The 14,392-nt window shown below is 39.6% G+C and overlaps 1 protein-coding gene and 1 long non-coding RNA gene across 2 annotated transcripts; one reads left to right on the forward strand and one right to left on the reverse strand.

Moving 5' to 3' along the window:
• Positions 1-5,946: 5,946 nt before the first annotated feature.
• On the reverse strand, positions 5,947-8,326 carry LOC109635758 (cornifelin homolog B-like). Its single transcript, XM_020097122.2, has 4 exons — positions 8,189-8,326; positions 7,957-8,078; positions 7,330-7,484; positions 5,947-6,809 (listed from the first exon to the last, which is right to left on the reverse strand). The coding sequence occupies exons 2-4, from the start codon at positions 8,057-8,059 to the stop codon at positions 6,687-6,689; spliced, it is 381 nt and encodes a 126-aa protein (XP_019952681.2). The 5' UTR covers positions 8,060-8,078; positions 8,189-8,326; the 3' UTR covers positions 5,947-6,686.
• A 4,518-nt stretch (positions 8,327-12,844) lies between these two features.
• LOC138413809 (uncharacterized) lies at positions 12,845-14,389 on the forward strand. The gene is made up of 2 exons (XR_011246216.1): positions 12,845-12,958; positions 13,716-14,389. It is a non-coding gene; the product is annotated as an uncharacterized lncRNA (long non-coding RNA).
• The last annotated feature ends 3 nt before the right edge of the window (positions 14,390-14,392 follow it).

Genomic DNA, 14,392 nt, shown 5'->3' on the forward strand with positions numbered 1-14,392 from the left:
CTGAGACCTCAGTACTGCCCCCGAGTGGAGGAAGCTCTGCTGTGACTCCTGTTACTACTTTAACTTTTATTTTTCAACTTTGATATTTGAGGATGTAACTGAAGATATGTTCCACTTAAAAACATCAGTAATTATGTATATTTATTATGTACTGTGAGGTGTCCTTGGGTATTTAGAAAACATTGTGAAATATAATTTATTATTATTATTATGATTATTATTGTTTAAAATACCAGAAAAGAAGAAAAATAAGTCTATTACCAGAGTTTTATATGACGTCTTCAGACATTTTGTTTCATCCAGACAACTCAACTTACTAATATGATATAAGATATAAAATCATTTTCATGCTTGCAGTTACCAATTTAATTCATTTACCGTCAGAATTGTTAGAAAGTGTTTTGTATTCGATTCAGCAGCAATATTCAAAGTGCACGTACAACCTGTAATGACACTAACAACATGTTTTGATAAAGAGGATTTATATAGAATCAGGCGGAGGACACTGCAGATGGAGATGAGCCCCTCTGTGTGTCGGCCGTGTGTTCGAGTCCTCTCCTATCTGAATGACAAGGTTCAGTAATCAAAGAATCTGTTGACCCTCCCTCCCCCTTTACCCTCCTCCCCTCTCCTCACTCATTTGTCTGCGTGTGTCACGCACACAAACGCACATGCACGCTCGGGCCACGTCCGCAGAGACACAAATACATGTGAATGTGCGTCTGCATCTAAGCTACAGATTCTTAAAGCAACAAAAACTGAGTATTACTTTCTGTGTGATTCAATGGCTGATTTACAATCTGGTTTCACTATGTACATATTATATTTGTTCTTTTTCTCTCCTTTTGTTTATATTGCATGTTCACTTATTCATTTTATAGATTTTTTAGTGTCACACAGAAAATGTCCTTGTTGTAATAAAGAATTATCTTATCTTATCTTATTTAATCTGATCTTATCAGATCCCGTTTCAGATTGAACTTTATTGTCGTTGCAGTACAAAAAAATGCAGTTTTACAACTAACCAGAACTAGAAGATTAAGTGAGAGTATATATCATATAAACATGAAATATACAGATAATACAAGAGCAGCAGACCAGTCGATAGTTATACTCATACACGGAAAATAGTTTCTGACCAATGTGGATTTTCAGAGGCCAATGTTGAAGAAAAAAAATTCTGATATATCGAATATTAAAAAAGTATTTGTCGTTAACTCGTAAGACATCGTTATTCCAAAGACATGTGATGGAGGTTTGATATTTTAAAGTTTAAAGAAAACACAAATACAACCAAATATATAGAACTGGAATCAAGGAAACATCTTTTCTGTGTTGATTATTCTGTAAAATAGAAGTTAGCAACATAAACTCTGATACAGATGTGAGAAAAAAAATGTCATGCAAACCATTTTTATAAAATCCATTACATTAGTTTATTTCATATTTGTAAAAATGAAGTTTTTACATAGGAAACTAAATGTTACTGTCACCTGTGCAGTGATGTGGTGTCTGATAATCTCTAAACTCCAACTGGTGGATTTGTTACTCAACCATCTGAACAACAACAACAGTGGTGTTTTAACCGAGTGTCGTCCTCAGTGAGACAATAACCAACTCCTTTTAGTTGATTAAACTTACCCGGGACGGAACCACAGAGGTGAAGATGGACCCCTGAGGTCAGGAGGCCCCTGGTGTCACAGCCTCCGTATGAAATGACTCAGTTAAGAGGGCCCCGCAGAGATGAGGGGCCGTGTACCTGTCTGTGTCCAGGGAGCCATTCCCCCATAATCCATCCAGTCATTGAAGTGGCAGCTTGACGTCTGTGCAGGTCTTATGAGTTGCTTGTGACGACACTGACAACCTGAGCTTTCTGCAGCTTGTTCACATATGTTAGAAGTTTCAGCAACATGCTTTATGACGGCAAAACAAAAGTTTCATTGCAGAAACGGTCAGTGAGAAAGTTTACATGGAATATTCCAAAATATTTCGATTTATGATGTTTACATGAATTAGTAAAAGAATATTCCATTTAATACTCATTGAATAATTATATTAAATCTGCTTATTGATAATCAGAAAATACAGATAACATAACGACATCTAATTCAGAATATTGAATCTGATGATGCCAACATTTATTACAGTAGTTTTACCATTTATTATAGTGGTTCATTATAGTAGTTTTAGTATTTATTATACTTTAGCAGTGTATATTATCTAGTATTTCTTTTAAAGACCTTATTTTTAAATGGTTCCATGGTGTATAGCAGCAGAGTTAGCTTAAAGCTAATTTTCTTCTGCAGAACATAATAATATATGATCATAATGTTGATGAATGCTTTATAACTGTCTGTGTTCTTTGGTTAATTTAACCTTTACTCTTTTTGTCACTTGTTTTATCATTATTATCATTATTAGTAGTAGTAGTATTAATAATAATAAACTTTATTTCTATAGTGCTTTTCAAAACAAGAGTTACAAGGTTCTTCACAAAACAAAATAAAATAAAAATCCAGATCAAAAAGTTTCACAGTGTCACACTCGAACTGAAGAAATTGGCTGGTGCACGTTTTTAAAAACTGTGGAGCCATAAAAATATCAATATATTTAGAATTTCTCTACTGCTCGGTCGCAGGAAACAAAATCCACCTTCATCTCTCGTTTTCAAACATTTCGTCATGTTTGGTCGATCCAGCTCCAATCAAAAGATGTTTTTTTGAACTGGATATTTTCGTTTTTTCAGTAAACTTTTGAAGAAGTGACTTGTTTTCTTGATTGGTTGTAAAACTGTGAAGATGTGGCTGCGCACGTGAACGTCAGCTCCCCCCAGAGGTCAGGGCGCACAACCTCTCAGCCTGTTGGGAGTGTTCTGGGATAAAAACACACTTTAAGACCCAGTGACGCAGAAAATGTAAAGAACCACTCACACAGAAACACACACACACCCACACAGGCCTCTGATAGACACTGAGACACTAAGATCACGGAGGGATCAGATCATTTCTGCCCTGCGTGCACCTTTGCCCCCTGATCTCTACCTCCCCTTTACACACACACACTCGCTGCACCATCACCAACCTCTACCTATCCGTCTCCCCCCTATCAGCTGCTCCCTGCTGCCGTTGTTTGGAGAGGTCAGGGCTGTTTGTTTGCTCGGAGGCCCGTCGTCTGATAGCGTGTGTCGGACTACGCCTCCCCCTCCCGCCTCATCTTAACCTGGGCCGTTATCAGCGCCCGACTCCCCCGGCAGCTCCAGCCTTGTCTTTTAAAAGGAACACTTCCCCAGGAAATTATGGAGAGACTCGGGCAGATAGACGGCGTTTCTGTCTGTCAAGTGCTCCGGACTGTCGGGGGGACGCTCGGGCAGATTCCAGGTTCAAATCCATCACGTGACCTCTGAGCGCCATCTCAAACTCTGTCACTGCTGGATTCATAAGGTTAATACCTTTTCTAACAATGTCCACTGACAAATACAGTTCTGTTCTGCAAATGTCCTGCTGATGTGAAGATGAAGTGAAAACAATCAAATGAGCTCCTGAATGTGCGAATGAACCGTAAACAATTATTAAACCAAGCCTCCAAAACATCTTTTAAAAGTCAAGTTATGAAAGTAATACTTCACTGAAATAACATTCATGGCTCCCAGAGGATGAATCCTGATATTTTGCTGATTTTTATTTTTTATTCAACTGCTTCAACAAATATGTGATAATGATATTTTTGAAAACCTGCTGCAGACCATCATGTTTCCTCTGAACAGTCCAAGTCTTAATGTGTCCAATATTGATTTTGACTAAATATCTGAAAACCACCAAGGCCCACCGGTCCTTTAAAATCAATCAAGCTGCTTCAGTTTCCACACGTTCAGAAATACATTTCCCAACGATTATAAACGACCACAATCACGGACACAAATCATCTTTTGTTTTTCCCCCTCACCTCAGTGCGGAGTCGTCTGGCGCAGCCGTCCGTGTGGCCTCCGGAGAACAGGAAAAAAAAAAAAACCTGTGATAAAATTACTCCCCCAACACTGGATCAAACTCAGCGGGGAGGGGAGAGCGCCGACCACCTGATTAAGCAACATGGAGGAAATGAGGGAAGCAAAGGCTCCATTTTCTTCATGAGAGGGAAGGAAAACCTCAGAAGAAAGAATGGGAGGGTATGTGTGGGGGGGTGGGGTGTTGTGGGTGGGATGCAATCTGTACATATGTGTGTGTGTGTGGGGGGGGGGGTGCTGCAGAGTGTGTGCGGGGTTAAAGTCACAGATTTTAAATCAGCGCTTTGGCCTTTTTAACGGGCGCAACAGAAGCCCTGTACGAGCGAGCAGAACAAAGAGGGCAGCAGTGGCCTCCACCAATTAACATTCCTGCGGCCTTTATGAGCCGCCGGGACCCGCCCCTCCACTCACACCTCGTAAAAGTCACAAACATCAATTCTTGCAAACCATAACTGTCATTATAATCCTATTAAAAACAACCCACGAGCAGTTTACAGTGAACACCGGGGCCACGTTTGCCAGCGGACGGGAGGGATCTCCTCCGCCGCAGCTCAGAGAAACCGGGGAACAGAAAACGAGGTTAATTCTCTCCGTCCTCAATCAATTTTAAATTCATTAAAAATTCAAATAGGTCTTGTAGCTGACCACACAGAGCAGACGTGGTCATTTATTGATTTACGGCCTTTAGGGGGCAGAAAAACCCAAAACAAGCCGTCTGATACAAAACTTCCACTGAAAAAGTTTTCAAATGATCCACCTGAGGAATGCAGGTCCGATAACCAACATGTTTTTGCTCTGTTTTGATCTCCACCACCTTGACTATTGCTCCACAATATTTACAAGCTATTCCTCATATACTTTTTGGTATGGAGGCAAATTCAAACTCCAAAACAACGAGCGAAAACTGTCTGGAAAACTCTAAGACACTTCAGAGTCGTAAAATAATTCATCACTTGCAGCCGCAAACATCAGAGCTCAACATACAGGTGAGTACAGGTGAGTACAGCTGAGTACAGGTGAGTACATGTGAGTACAGGTGAGTACAGGTGAGTACACATGAGTACAAGTGAGTACAGCTGAGTACAGGTGAGTACAGCTGAGTACAGGTGAGTACAGGTGAGTATAGGTAAGTAGGCGAAATGAACAAAATGCTAAGAGTGAAATGAAAAACTAATTAAATAAAAATAAATAAAAGTAAGAAATGACAAAAAATATATAGAAACATTTGACTTTTTAATTTCCAAATTATGATTGCAATTAAAAAAAATAGTTTTACACATTAACAATACTGTTCACTTTGTAATTCGTGGCAGTAAAACGTGTTTGTCCTATATGGGTCAATAATTTCCCAAAAAATTCCAAGAAGTTTTTTGAAATGTGGTTTAAATTGTAAAGAAAAGTCCTTGAATTATTGTTTTAATTATTTGTTTCTGTCTAATCAATTTAAACCCAACTGAAGTAAATAATAAAATAATATTTTCCGTATTTTTTCCACATTTAATACAAAAAATGACTGAATAATTGTTTCTCATAGTCGATGAATGGAAATGTAAAATAATTATAATTACTGATAAAGTCGATCTCTTTCAGGAAACTGCTGATGCTGAATCATAAGAAAAATACAGAAATTAGAAAAACGGAGAGATTATCTGACGTAGAGAAACTTATTTTCATTTATATTTATTATCCTAATCATTAATATCATTATTGATTGTCCTCGGACAGAAACAGAACAAAGTGAGACACTTCATCTCTGGTCTGAGACGCTGTGACCCCACATAACCTGAAACATCACGGGCTGTGGTGAAGAGTACGGCTTCCTCTAGTGGACAAAAATATGTATTTAACTTATTAAAGTTTAATATGCAGTGTTCCTTTTGTATTTTAGATGTATAAATATATGTACTCTCATCATCAGTGAATACGTAAAGAAACAGGAGCATACGTTGGACGTTTTAATTCATTTTATTGGCAATACATCAATAACTAATATAACAGCTTCTTCAGGTTTGTCTGATCATGAATTAAAGCAACAGGTTTGATTATAGAAGCAAGAAAAACCAAAGGGTGGAGAAGAGATTCATTTCCAGGTCTTTAATTAATATGTAAATGAATAATCAATATGTAATTTGTTAATTACTTGTTGGTGGAATCGTCCACTGGTGACAAAAAGGATTTTTCCCGAATTTTACAGATATGGGATAAAAATGATTATGAATTGAAATTCATGTTGGTATTTTCCAAAATTAGAGTATTTTTCATACTAAATTCTCTGTTTGTATCATTATTTCTGGTGTAAGTTTTGAAATTGATCTTCTGGCTTAATATTTCAACGCATGAGTATGAACGTGTGAATTTATCTGAAAAAATATAAATCTATCTTTTAAATAAAGCACAAACACAAAACATATGAAAGACTCTTGGTGTTATGACTCAAACTGCGTCATTTCTCTCTGAAGGTTAAAGTAAATCAAAATGATAAGTAATCAGTTTTAGTCTCAGTAGAAAGACTCTGATCATGAATCAGTTAAAAAGCTACTTGTTGTCATTCACTTCATCACTGTGAGAGGTTTTTTTTACAATAACTTAAATAACTTTATTATTTCAGGCAAACTTTCACTGCAGGACTTTTTCAGTCTGGACTTTAAATCACTCGTCCTTTTCAAAGAGTGTGAGTGTGAGTGTGTTATGTGTTTTTGGCTCCGACCAGAACGACCTGGATTTTCCTCCTCTTCATCTCTCTGGACATCTGACACCAGGAGCAGCTGACGCAGAAGGTCGCATACACGCAGTCCATGCACATGGTTCCCTGCAGAGACGACACAGAGATGACTCAGGATCAGTTCTTATTTCAAACCAGGTGATGTTTTCACTGGAATACTGAGCGACCTTCTGGTTTTCTGTGTTTGCTAAAACGTACAGGATGCGGAGACTCTCCGGCTTCTACCTGCTTCCTCTGATGTAATAACCGTGAGTTAGATACTTCATCAGTCACACTTGTTAACTGCAGCTTGTGAGGGGATCTGTTTTAATTGTTATCTGGCTAAAGTCAACATTAAGAACCATTTAAGTTGTTTCACACACATCAACACATTGGTTTTACAAGGAGATGTCACTTAATTAATATTTAATAAATGCTGATGAGTAACTTCACATAAAACAGGATATAGAATAAGAAATGAGTAAAATGATAAGAGAGGAGGGGTTAAACTCCGTCCTGATCTCTTCTCTGCCCATGAAACTATCAAACTGTCAGATGACTGGTTGATATTAAAGAAATTTCAATCCACCAGAATGAGTGAAAATAAACCTTTAAGTTTTGTCCTCACTTTGATGCCGTATCGCTGCCGCATGGAAACCCTCATGGACATGGTGATGGGCGGGATGAAGCCAAAGACGTCCAGCAGGGGGAGACAGAGACATTGTCCGTAGTGCTTGGTGGTGAGGCAGGCGAAGCAGGGACAGCACCAGAAAGCAAAACAGCCTGAAACACACACACAGACAGATTTTTAAGATATAAGGAAGTAAGTATGTTTTAACAGCTCGTACGTTAAAGCTCCAGTGTGTAAGATTTAAGTGAAAGGGAACTACTGTCAGAAATTGAATGTAGAATAATCCTTGTAATGTTTTCACTAGTTCATTTCATCTAAATTGTATGAGTTGTAGTTTTCTTCACCCCAGTAAAGACCCTTTATATTCAAATACTTTATATCTACATGGAGGGGACCCTCTCTACGGAGGCTGCCATGTTTTTTACATTAGTCCAGACTGGACAAACCAAACACCTTTTGAGTTTTTATGACAATTAAAGTCTACCACAGGTTCTTTTTCATGTTTGGAAGGAGAGGGTGAGGTGAGGGGTGTTCAGCTGCAATATGCAATTTAAACACTCGATGTTACAAAATTCTACACACTGAACCTTTAACTCTATTTGTTACACCTTCTGAGACACTTACACTGAGGTATGTCCTGGCAGCAGTCACATATACCTGATCCCCACTCGTCCGACTCTTGGGAGTCCATCACAGGCTGCGGCTGCTTGATGACCAACTTGGACATCCTGAGTACTTAGTATTACCTTGAAATAAACAAAGTACAGTCACGATTTGTGCTGTAAAGAACACCAAACTCTAAAACCTTATGAGAAACAAAAGGCTGGATGTTGAGTTGAGATCCAGGTCGTCTCACCTGTGAGTGTTTGTGAAGCTCGGAGTCGTTGGTCCCGTCACAGCTGTTGTCTGCAATGAGAAGCTGTCATTTGTCAGTGTAGAAATACCAACAGGACGCCTGAGAGAAGAAAGTGGACAAACTGGTCCGTCGTGCACGTCTTTCACATCTCACAGCTTTAATGAGCATCAAGACGAGGGCGGGGCCTTGACGTGATGAGAGAATATAATGTGACACTTGTTTTGTGGCTTTGTTTGAGTTTATATTGGTGAACAGAGCTGGTGAGGCTGCAGTCAGATCTGTAAAACTTTAATACTTCAAAAACTTCAAATAAACAAATTCATACCACATTTAAAAAAGAGTTACCCTAACTACTAAACTAATTCCAACCCGACTTCTGCTCCGACCCATGAAGAGCGAACTTGCTTTTTTTCATTTCATTACTTGAACCAGGAAGGACGTTCTTTCGTGTTTGTCTGACTGTGAACATGATGTCTCGGAATCTACAGATAAAGATCGTTTCCAAGAATCTTTGTTGGAGGTGATGTAATAGGCGATCGTGAGCCTCTATTTGAAGGTAAATAAACTACTGTTTATACTCATAATAATAGCGGGGATCAAACCTGTGATGTTCCAGTCACACAACCAACAAGTCATATCACAGATGGACATGACGCAGCAGATGGTTGACATTAAAAAGGGGTCCCCTCCTTTAGAAAATCAGTAAATAAACCACTCCCATTTTTTAACAATTACACTTCAGAAACCTTTTAATGAAGCAACAACAGCGACTGTGAACCACAAACCACAGCAAAGACTGTAGCTGCATGTTAGAGAAGGATAGAATGGGCTCGTGTGGACGTTTTAAATAAGATTAATAGCAGACAGATGGTAAAGACTGACAGCCGGGAAATTGCTTTGCTCCTGCAGCCAGTTTAAAGATGTAGAACTGTGTTGCCTCTGAACTTCCAGGAACACAAAAGAGGCTCAATGGAAACAAAAAGGTTTGATGTGATCTTATAGAAGCTGGAGGCTGCACTGCCCTGAATTCCTGCTCAGCTGAAAGACAAAGCTGAAAGCAGGTTGCGTGATTAAATACTTTGTGTGATCAGTCATAAAGACGCACTGGAATACTTTAATCACTGCAGTGAATAGACTCTGACAGGACATACTGGAAATACCTGAACACAGCGTTGTGTTTGTTCTGGCTGAAAACTGATTGTCGATCTTCCGTGAGCGGACCAGGAATCAGAGTTTGAGTAATCGGTGGCCAGATGACAACAGCTGAAGAATATTTGGCAAAGCACAAAGTATGAACTTTGCTAGAACAGACTCAAATTTTATCTATCAGAGGTCTTAGACTTTTTACATTTTAATTCATTTTATTGACAATACATCAATAATTAATGCCAACTTGTTGAACAACCGCTTCTTCAGGTTTGTCTGATGATGACCTGAAGCAACAGGTTTAATTATAGAAGCTAGAAAAAGCAAACGGTGGAGAAGAGATCTGAGTTTGTGTCAGTGTCGTGTTGGACTCACGTGAGGCCAACAACTGCTCACACTTGGCCTCATGCGATTTCCAAAAAACAGTGTTGTTTGCACATGGAGTCAGACGACCCCATCGGCCGCTAGCGCTAATGCTGCCTTCAAATGGAACTTCTCTTAGTTGCGACACTTGACATCATGTGGACGATAAACTTTGCGTTCGATTGGATAGGTGGTCAGAACTCAGCTGCGGAGGCTGAGTCAGCTCGCAGGCAGATGTTTTTTCTCAGCTGTACTGAAAATTCCCAAAAATCTCTATATATAACCTGACCTCACGCCTGTGGCTTCCACTGGAATATCAACACATACATCACAACTAGTATCAACTCCAACGCCTGTCAGTGTGTTGAGCTCTGACTGTGTCATCCCACTGAACTGAAACACAACTGAACGCTGGATATTACCCACGATCCTCTGCTTCCTGAACCAGAAGAGCTGCAGCTGTAACAAATCCACCAAACTCTGTTTAGAATTCTTCATATTTTAAAAAGTTTCCTGCTGAATATTCGAGATAAACTCTGGTTCTTAATAACATCTCAGTGTTTTTTTTAACTGATCTACAGTTCAGCTTCACTCTTCAACTGTCTGCAGCTGAATCTGACAGTTGAAGTTGTGACTCTCAGTCACTTCAGGAGCTCGAACCCATTCACTGGAGTTACACCGAACAGACGTTCAGGGAATTTAAGAGAAAACATTCTCCACATTCACTGTCACTCAAACATCAAAATCATTTTGAAGCTGCTATTTTAAGGTTAAAATGTTGCACAATGTTGCTTTAAATAGATTTTGGACAACAAGGAATATTCAGGTTTTGCCGATAAAGGTATTATTTGTATATATATATATATATATATATATATATATATATATATTTGGATACCGCCTGTGCCTCTGCAGCTTTCCCATTACCTCTGACCCAGATCACAGACTTCCATGAGCCAGCACAAACTGAGCAAACATGGCCCCAACCAACATGATCCAGCTCCTTTGTTTCCCCTGTGACCTCAGATCCAGAAAGTTCTGTAAAGCAGCGACTCAGCATGTGAACAGCAGCTTGTAGCGGACACTGATCACATGATTTAGTGAAATCCTTGAATATCTGGAATAGTTGAGAGCATGTGAGATTTCAACAGTGGCATTCTGCTGACTTGTGCCTTTAAGCAAAATATATGCAAAGACTTTTCATCGGTAAAAGTTCTTTACAAACGTGTTGGTATGATGAACAGAAGAGAGAGTTTTATTTTATTAACTCTAGGTTATATTTTCGTCCTCGTCCTTTTGTTTGTAAGAAATTTCACACAAAAAATACCTGAAGATTTCCACAAAACTTGGTGAAAGTATACTCCCATCAAATTTTGGTGTGGATCCAGAAAATTGTTTCACTTTCTTTAACATCTGGATAGAGAGATCTGACTTTTTTCACATTTTCACCAATTTCTAAGAGAATTATTCAATTATCAAGTCAAAAAAGAGTTTTTCTTGTTTAGTTTTAATAACATAACAGGACCACTTCTGGTTTTCTACAGTGAAATTAAATTTCTTCATACAAGAGTGTGAGAGGCCCATACTGAACCACACACACACACACACACACACACACACACACACACACACACACACACACACACACACTGGTGTCTATCGGGCCGATAAACCTGCTGAACTCAGAGCAAACAGCAGAGCAGCAGCCCAGAGGTTACAGTCCATCTCCTGTCAATACAGTGAAGATGTTCTGTCCAGGTTGTCCCAGAGGTGCTCGAGTTTAACCAAAAGCTAAATATAGATAAATCAAGATTATAACACAGAGTTTCATCGAATAATGCATGAAGCAGCTGCAGCAACCCTGTCTCCAGAAAACACCCATTTATATTATATATATCTTATATTCAAGATATACTCGATAGATTTTTTTACATTAAAGATTCAAATTGACAAAGCATAAATCATCTTCATGTGTTGGATTGAACCTTGAAAACATGTACATGTACTTGATATCTGCACGGAGCAACACGGGAGGTATGAGATATGACATTCTAGTTATTATATAGTTTCACTTTGTGCAACAGGTCAAGAACTTTGGTTGAATGAAATGGTTTCATGTGTTAAAAGGTTTTTACAGAATCGTCCCCTCATGACTCCACATTTAAATTCACTAGATCCAGGTTTTTATTTTTGATCTGCACCAACGTGCACACACTTGTATAGATATCAATCTCACAATGTTAAAGAAAGAGAAAAGGAATTCCTGGATCCATTCCGTAATCTGCCACCAAGCTTTGTGATAATCCGTTTTGTAGTTTTTGCGTAATCTGGCGAAATTACACACAAGCTAAATAAAGCAGATGAAAACAGAACCTCCTGGTGGAGCTAATAATACAGAGATCATGATGAATGAATCAGACTCATTAAGAGGACTGGTGTCTATGAGCGGGTGTAATTTGGAGTGGCTGGGTTGAATTTCAGGGGACTGTGGGGCCTTGGTAGAGCTGTGCACGCTCTGTTCGTTTTCACTGTCGCTCTGTTTTATCTCCAACAGCTTTAGCTCCTTAATGCTCCACTTAGTTCACCAGCCAGGCTTTTTTCTCTTCATTCCTGCCTGCAGTTTGGTGCAGGGCAGGTACAGTACAGAGACACAGCTGCTGCTGCTGCTGCTGCTGCTGCTGCTGCTGCTGCTGCTGCTGCTGGAGGGAAATATGTTTTTAGGCTGGAGAAGAGGTTCTATAAGTGCTGTGGATTAAAGCAGAACAGCTGCTACTCACATGTGGGCAAATACATCTCCAGAACAACTGAGCCATGTGCTGATGAATACCACATGAAGCAGCTGACAGCTTGAGAAAAGCTGGTAAACTGACCTAGATTTGGGGATGTGGAGTTTTTCCGTGTAAAATGTATTTGCATTAGATTGATGCACAGACCGACTGTTTTCTTCAGTTTCCATTGTCTTCAGTTTTAACACCAGTGCAGATGTTAGTATTTGGCACGTTTTCTTTTTTCCATCTTTTCAAATTACATTTCATCGCCAGGTTCTATACAAAAAAGCTTGGCCACGTTAGGAGTTGAACTTTGTCCAAGTAAAGCTCATAAGGGGGGCTGAAGTGTGTGTGTGTGTGTGTGTGTGTGTGTGTGTGTGAGAGAGAGAGAGGGAGAGAAAGAGAGAGAGGGGAGATTGGAAAAGAGAGAGTGAGGGGGACAGACGGAGCAGTCGGTCCTGAGAGGAGGACGAGGAGAGAAGACAGAAATCAGGTTTGAACTGAATCTACAGATTTGTGGTCATTTACTTTGTGTGTTCGTGTTCATGTATGTTGAAGTGTTTGACTGTGGTTGTTTACATGTGGATCTGCTGCATGTGTCTGTACATGTGTATTTAGAGGTGAAGAAACATGCGTTAGCTTGACTGAACGTTAGCTTTCATCAGGTTCCTTTTTTATTTCTTTCTTCTAATGATTGGCACAGTTTTCTTTTGGGGGTTGATGAGACTGTTCAGGTCAGTTCAGCAGCTTATTGTCCTGCTGGTGGAAATTCAACAACAATGAGAACATGCACTTACACTTAACAATGAAACGCAAGAGCACAAAAAACGTGAATAAGTAAACGTGAGATAAGAATCTTTGTGGAGTATTAAATTTAAATAAATATTTGGATATTTTTACACAAACATATTACTGTCATTGAAATGCTCGGTGGCACAGTTAGTCATTCTTCTTTTAAACAGCAGCTTCAGGTTAGTTCAGACTGAACCATGACTAAACATAGGAGGGAAAAGATCCTGTTTTCCAGGAACTGTTGTTTTTTTTCACCTCTTTCATGTATGCATGTAAAAGTGTTAACGTGACAATAAGAGTAATTCTTCTTCTTCTTCTTCTAAACTACAAATAAGAGTGTGACAGAAATAGCAATACAACCACAGAAGTGAAAGTATTTTTTGCATCTTCTTAGATTGAGAATCACACTGATGTCATATCCTCTAATCTCTTTACTTTAATCTGGTGTAAAATTACAGGTTTATCCAGAGTGAGAGGTGGAGACTTCAACAGGGAGACATGGCGGACGGCAGAATCCCAGTGACCACGGCTGCTGTCCTGTGTAGGAGTCCAACCACACCAGGGCCTCGACAGACTGACTCTTTCCTCACTGCAGCTCGACTCGTCCGCGGAGGATGGGTGGAGGAGCAGCAAGTTTCCCATTCCGTTCTGCAAGCATATCAAACCTGTCCACCCAAGTCCGGTGGAGATCCCAACCAGGTGGAGGTTTGCTTGAAGGACCCCAGGAGCGGACGGCTTTGTGGGACGCCGGCCGAGAACAGAGAGACAAGCTCGGAGGAACCTGCAGATGAAGTAAAAAAGACAGATGAAATAAAACAGACAGATGGAGCAATAGAGAGAGATGGACTCAAACAGACAGCTGGACGAGCATTCTCTGTTTACAGAAAAGCAGAAAGACAGAAAGGCGTTGTGTGTATCTGGGCGTCTGGATGTCGCATCAAATGCAGACAGTCCAGGAGATTCAAGGCCCCAGTCCTTCCAGTCATAGCTGAGATGTAGGAGACATTTCACTGGAGGCATTAGAAAACAACAAGGTTTTAAATCTTTTTAGTTTTGATGAGGAATGAATGGACAGTGTATGAGTGTGTTTGTGTTTTGTTCTGCTCATTAAAATTCCAATGTGTCCAAATTATAT

This window comes from Paralichthys olivaceus, chromosome 15, assembly GCF_024713975.1.
Source record: "Paralichthys olivaceus isolate ysfri-2021 chromosome 15, ASM2471397v2, whole genome shotgun sequence".
Lineage (NCBI taxonomy): Eukaryota > Metazoa > Chordata > Actinopteri > Pleuronectiformes > Paralichthyidae > Paralichthys > Paralichthys olivaceus.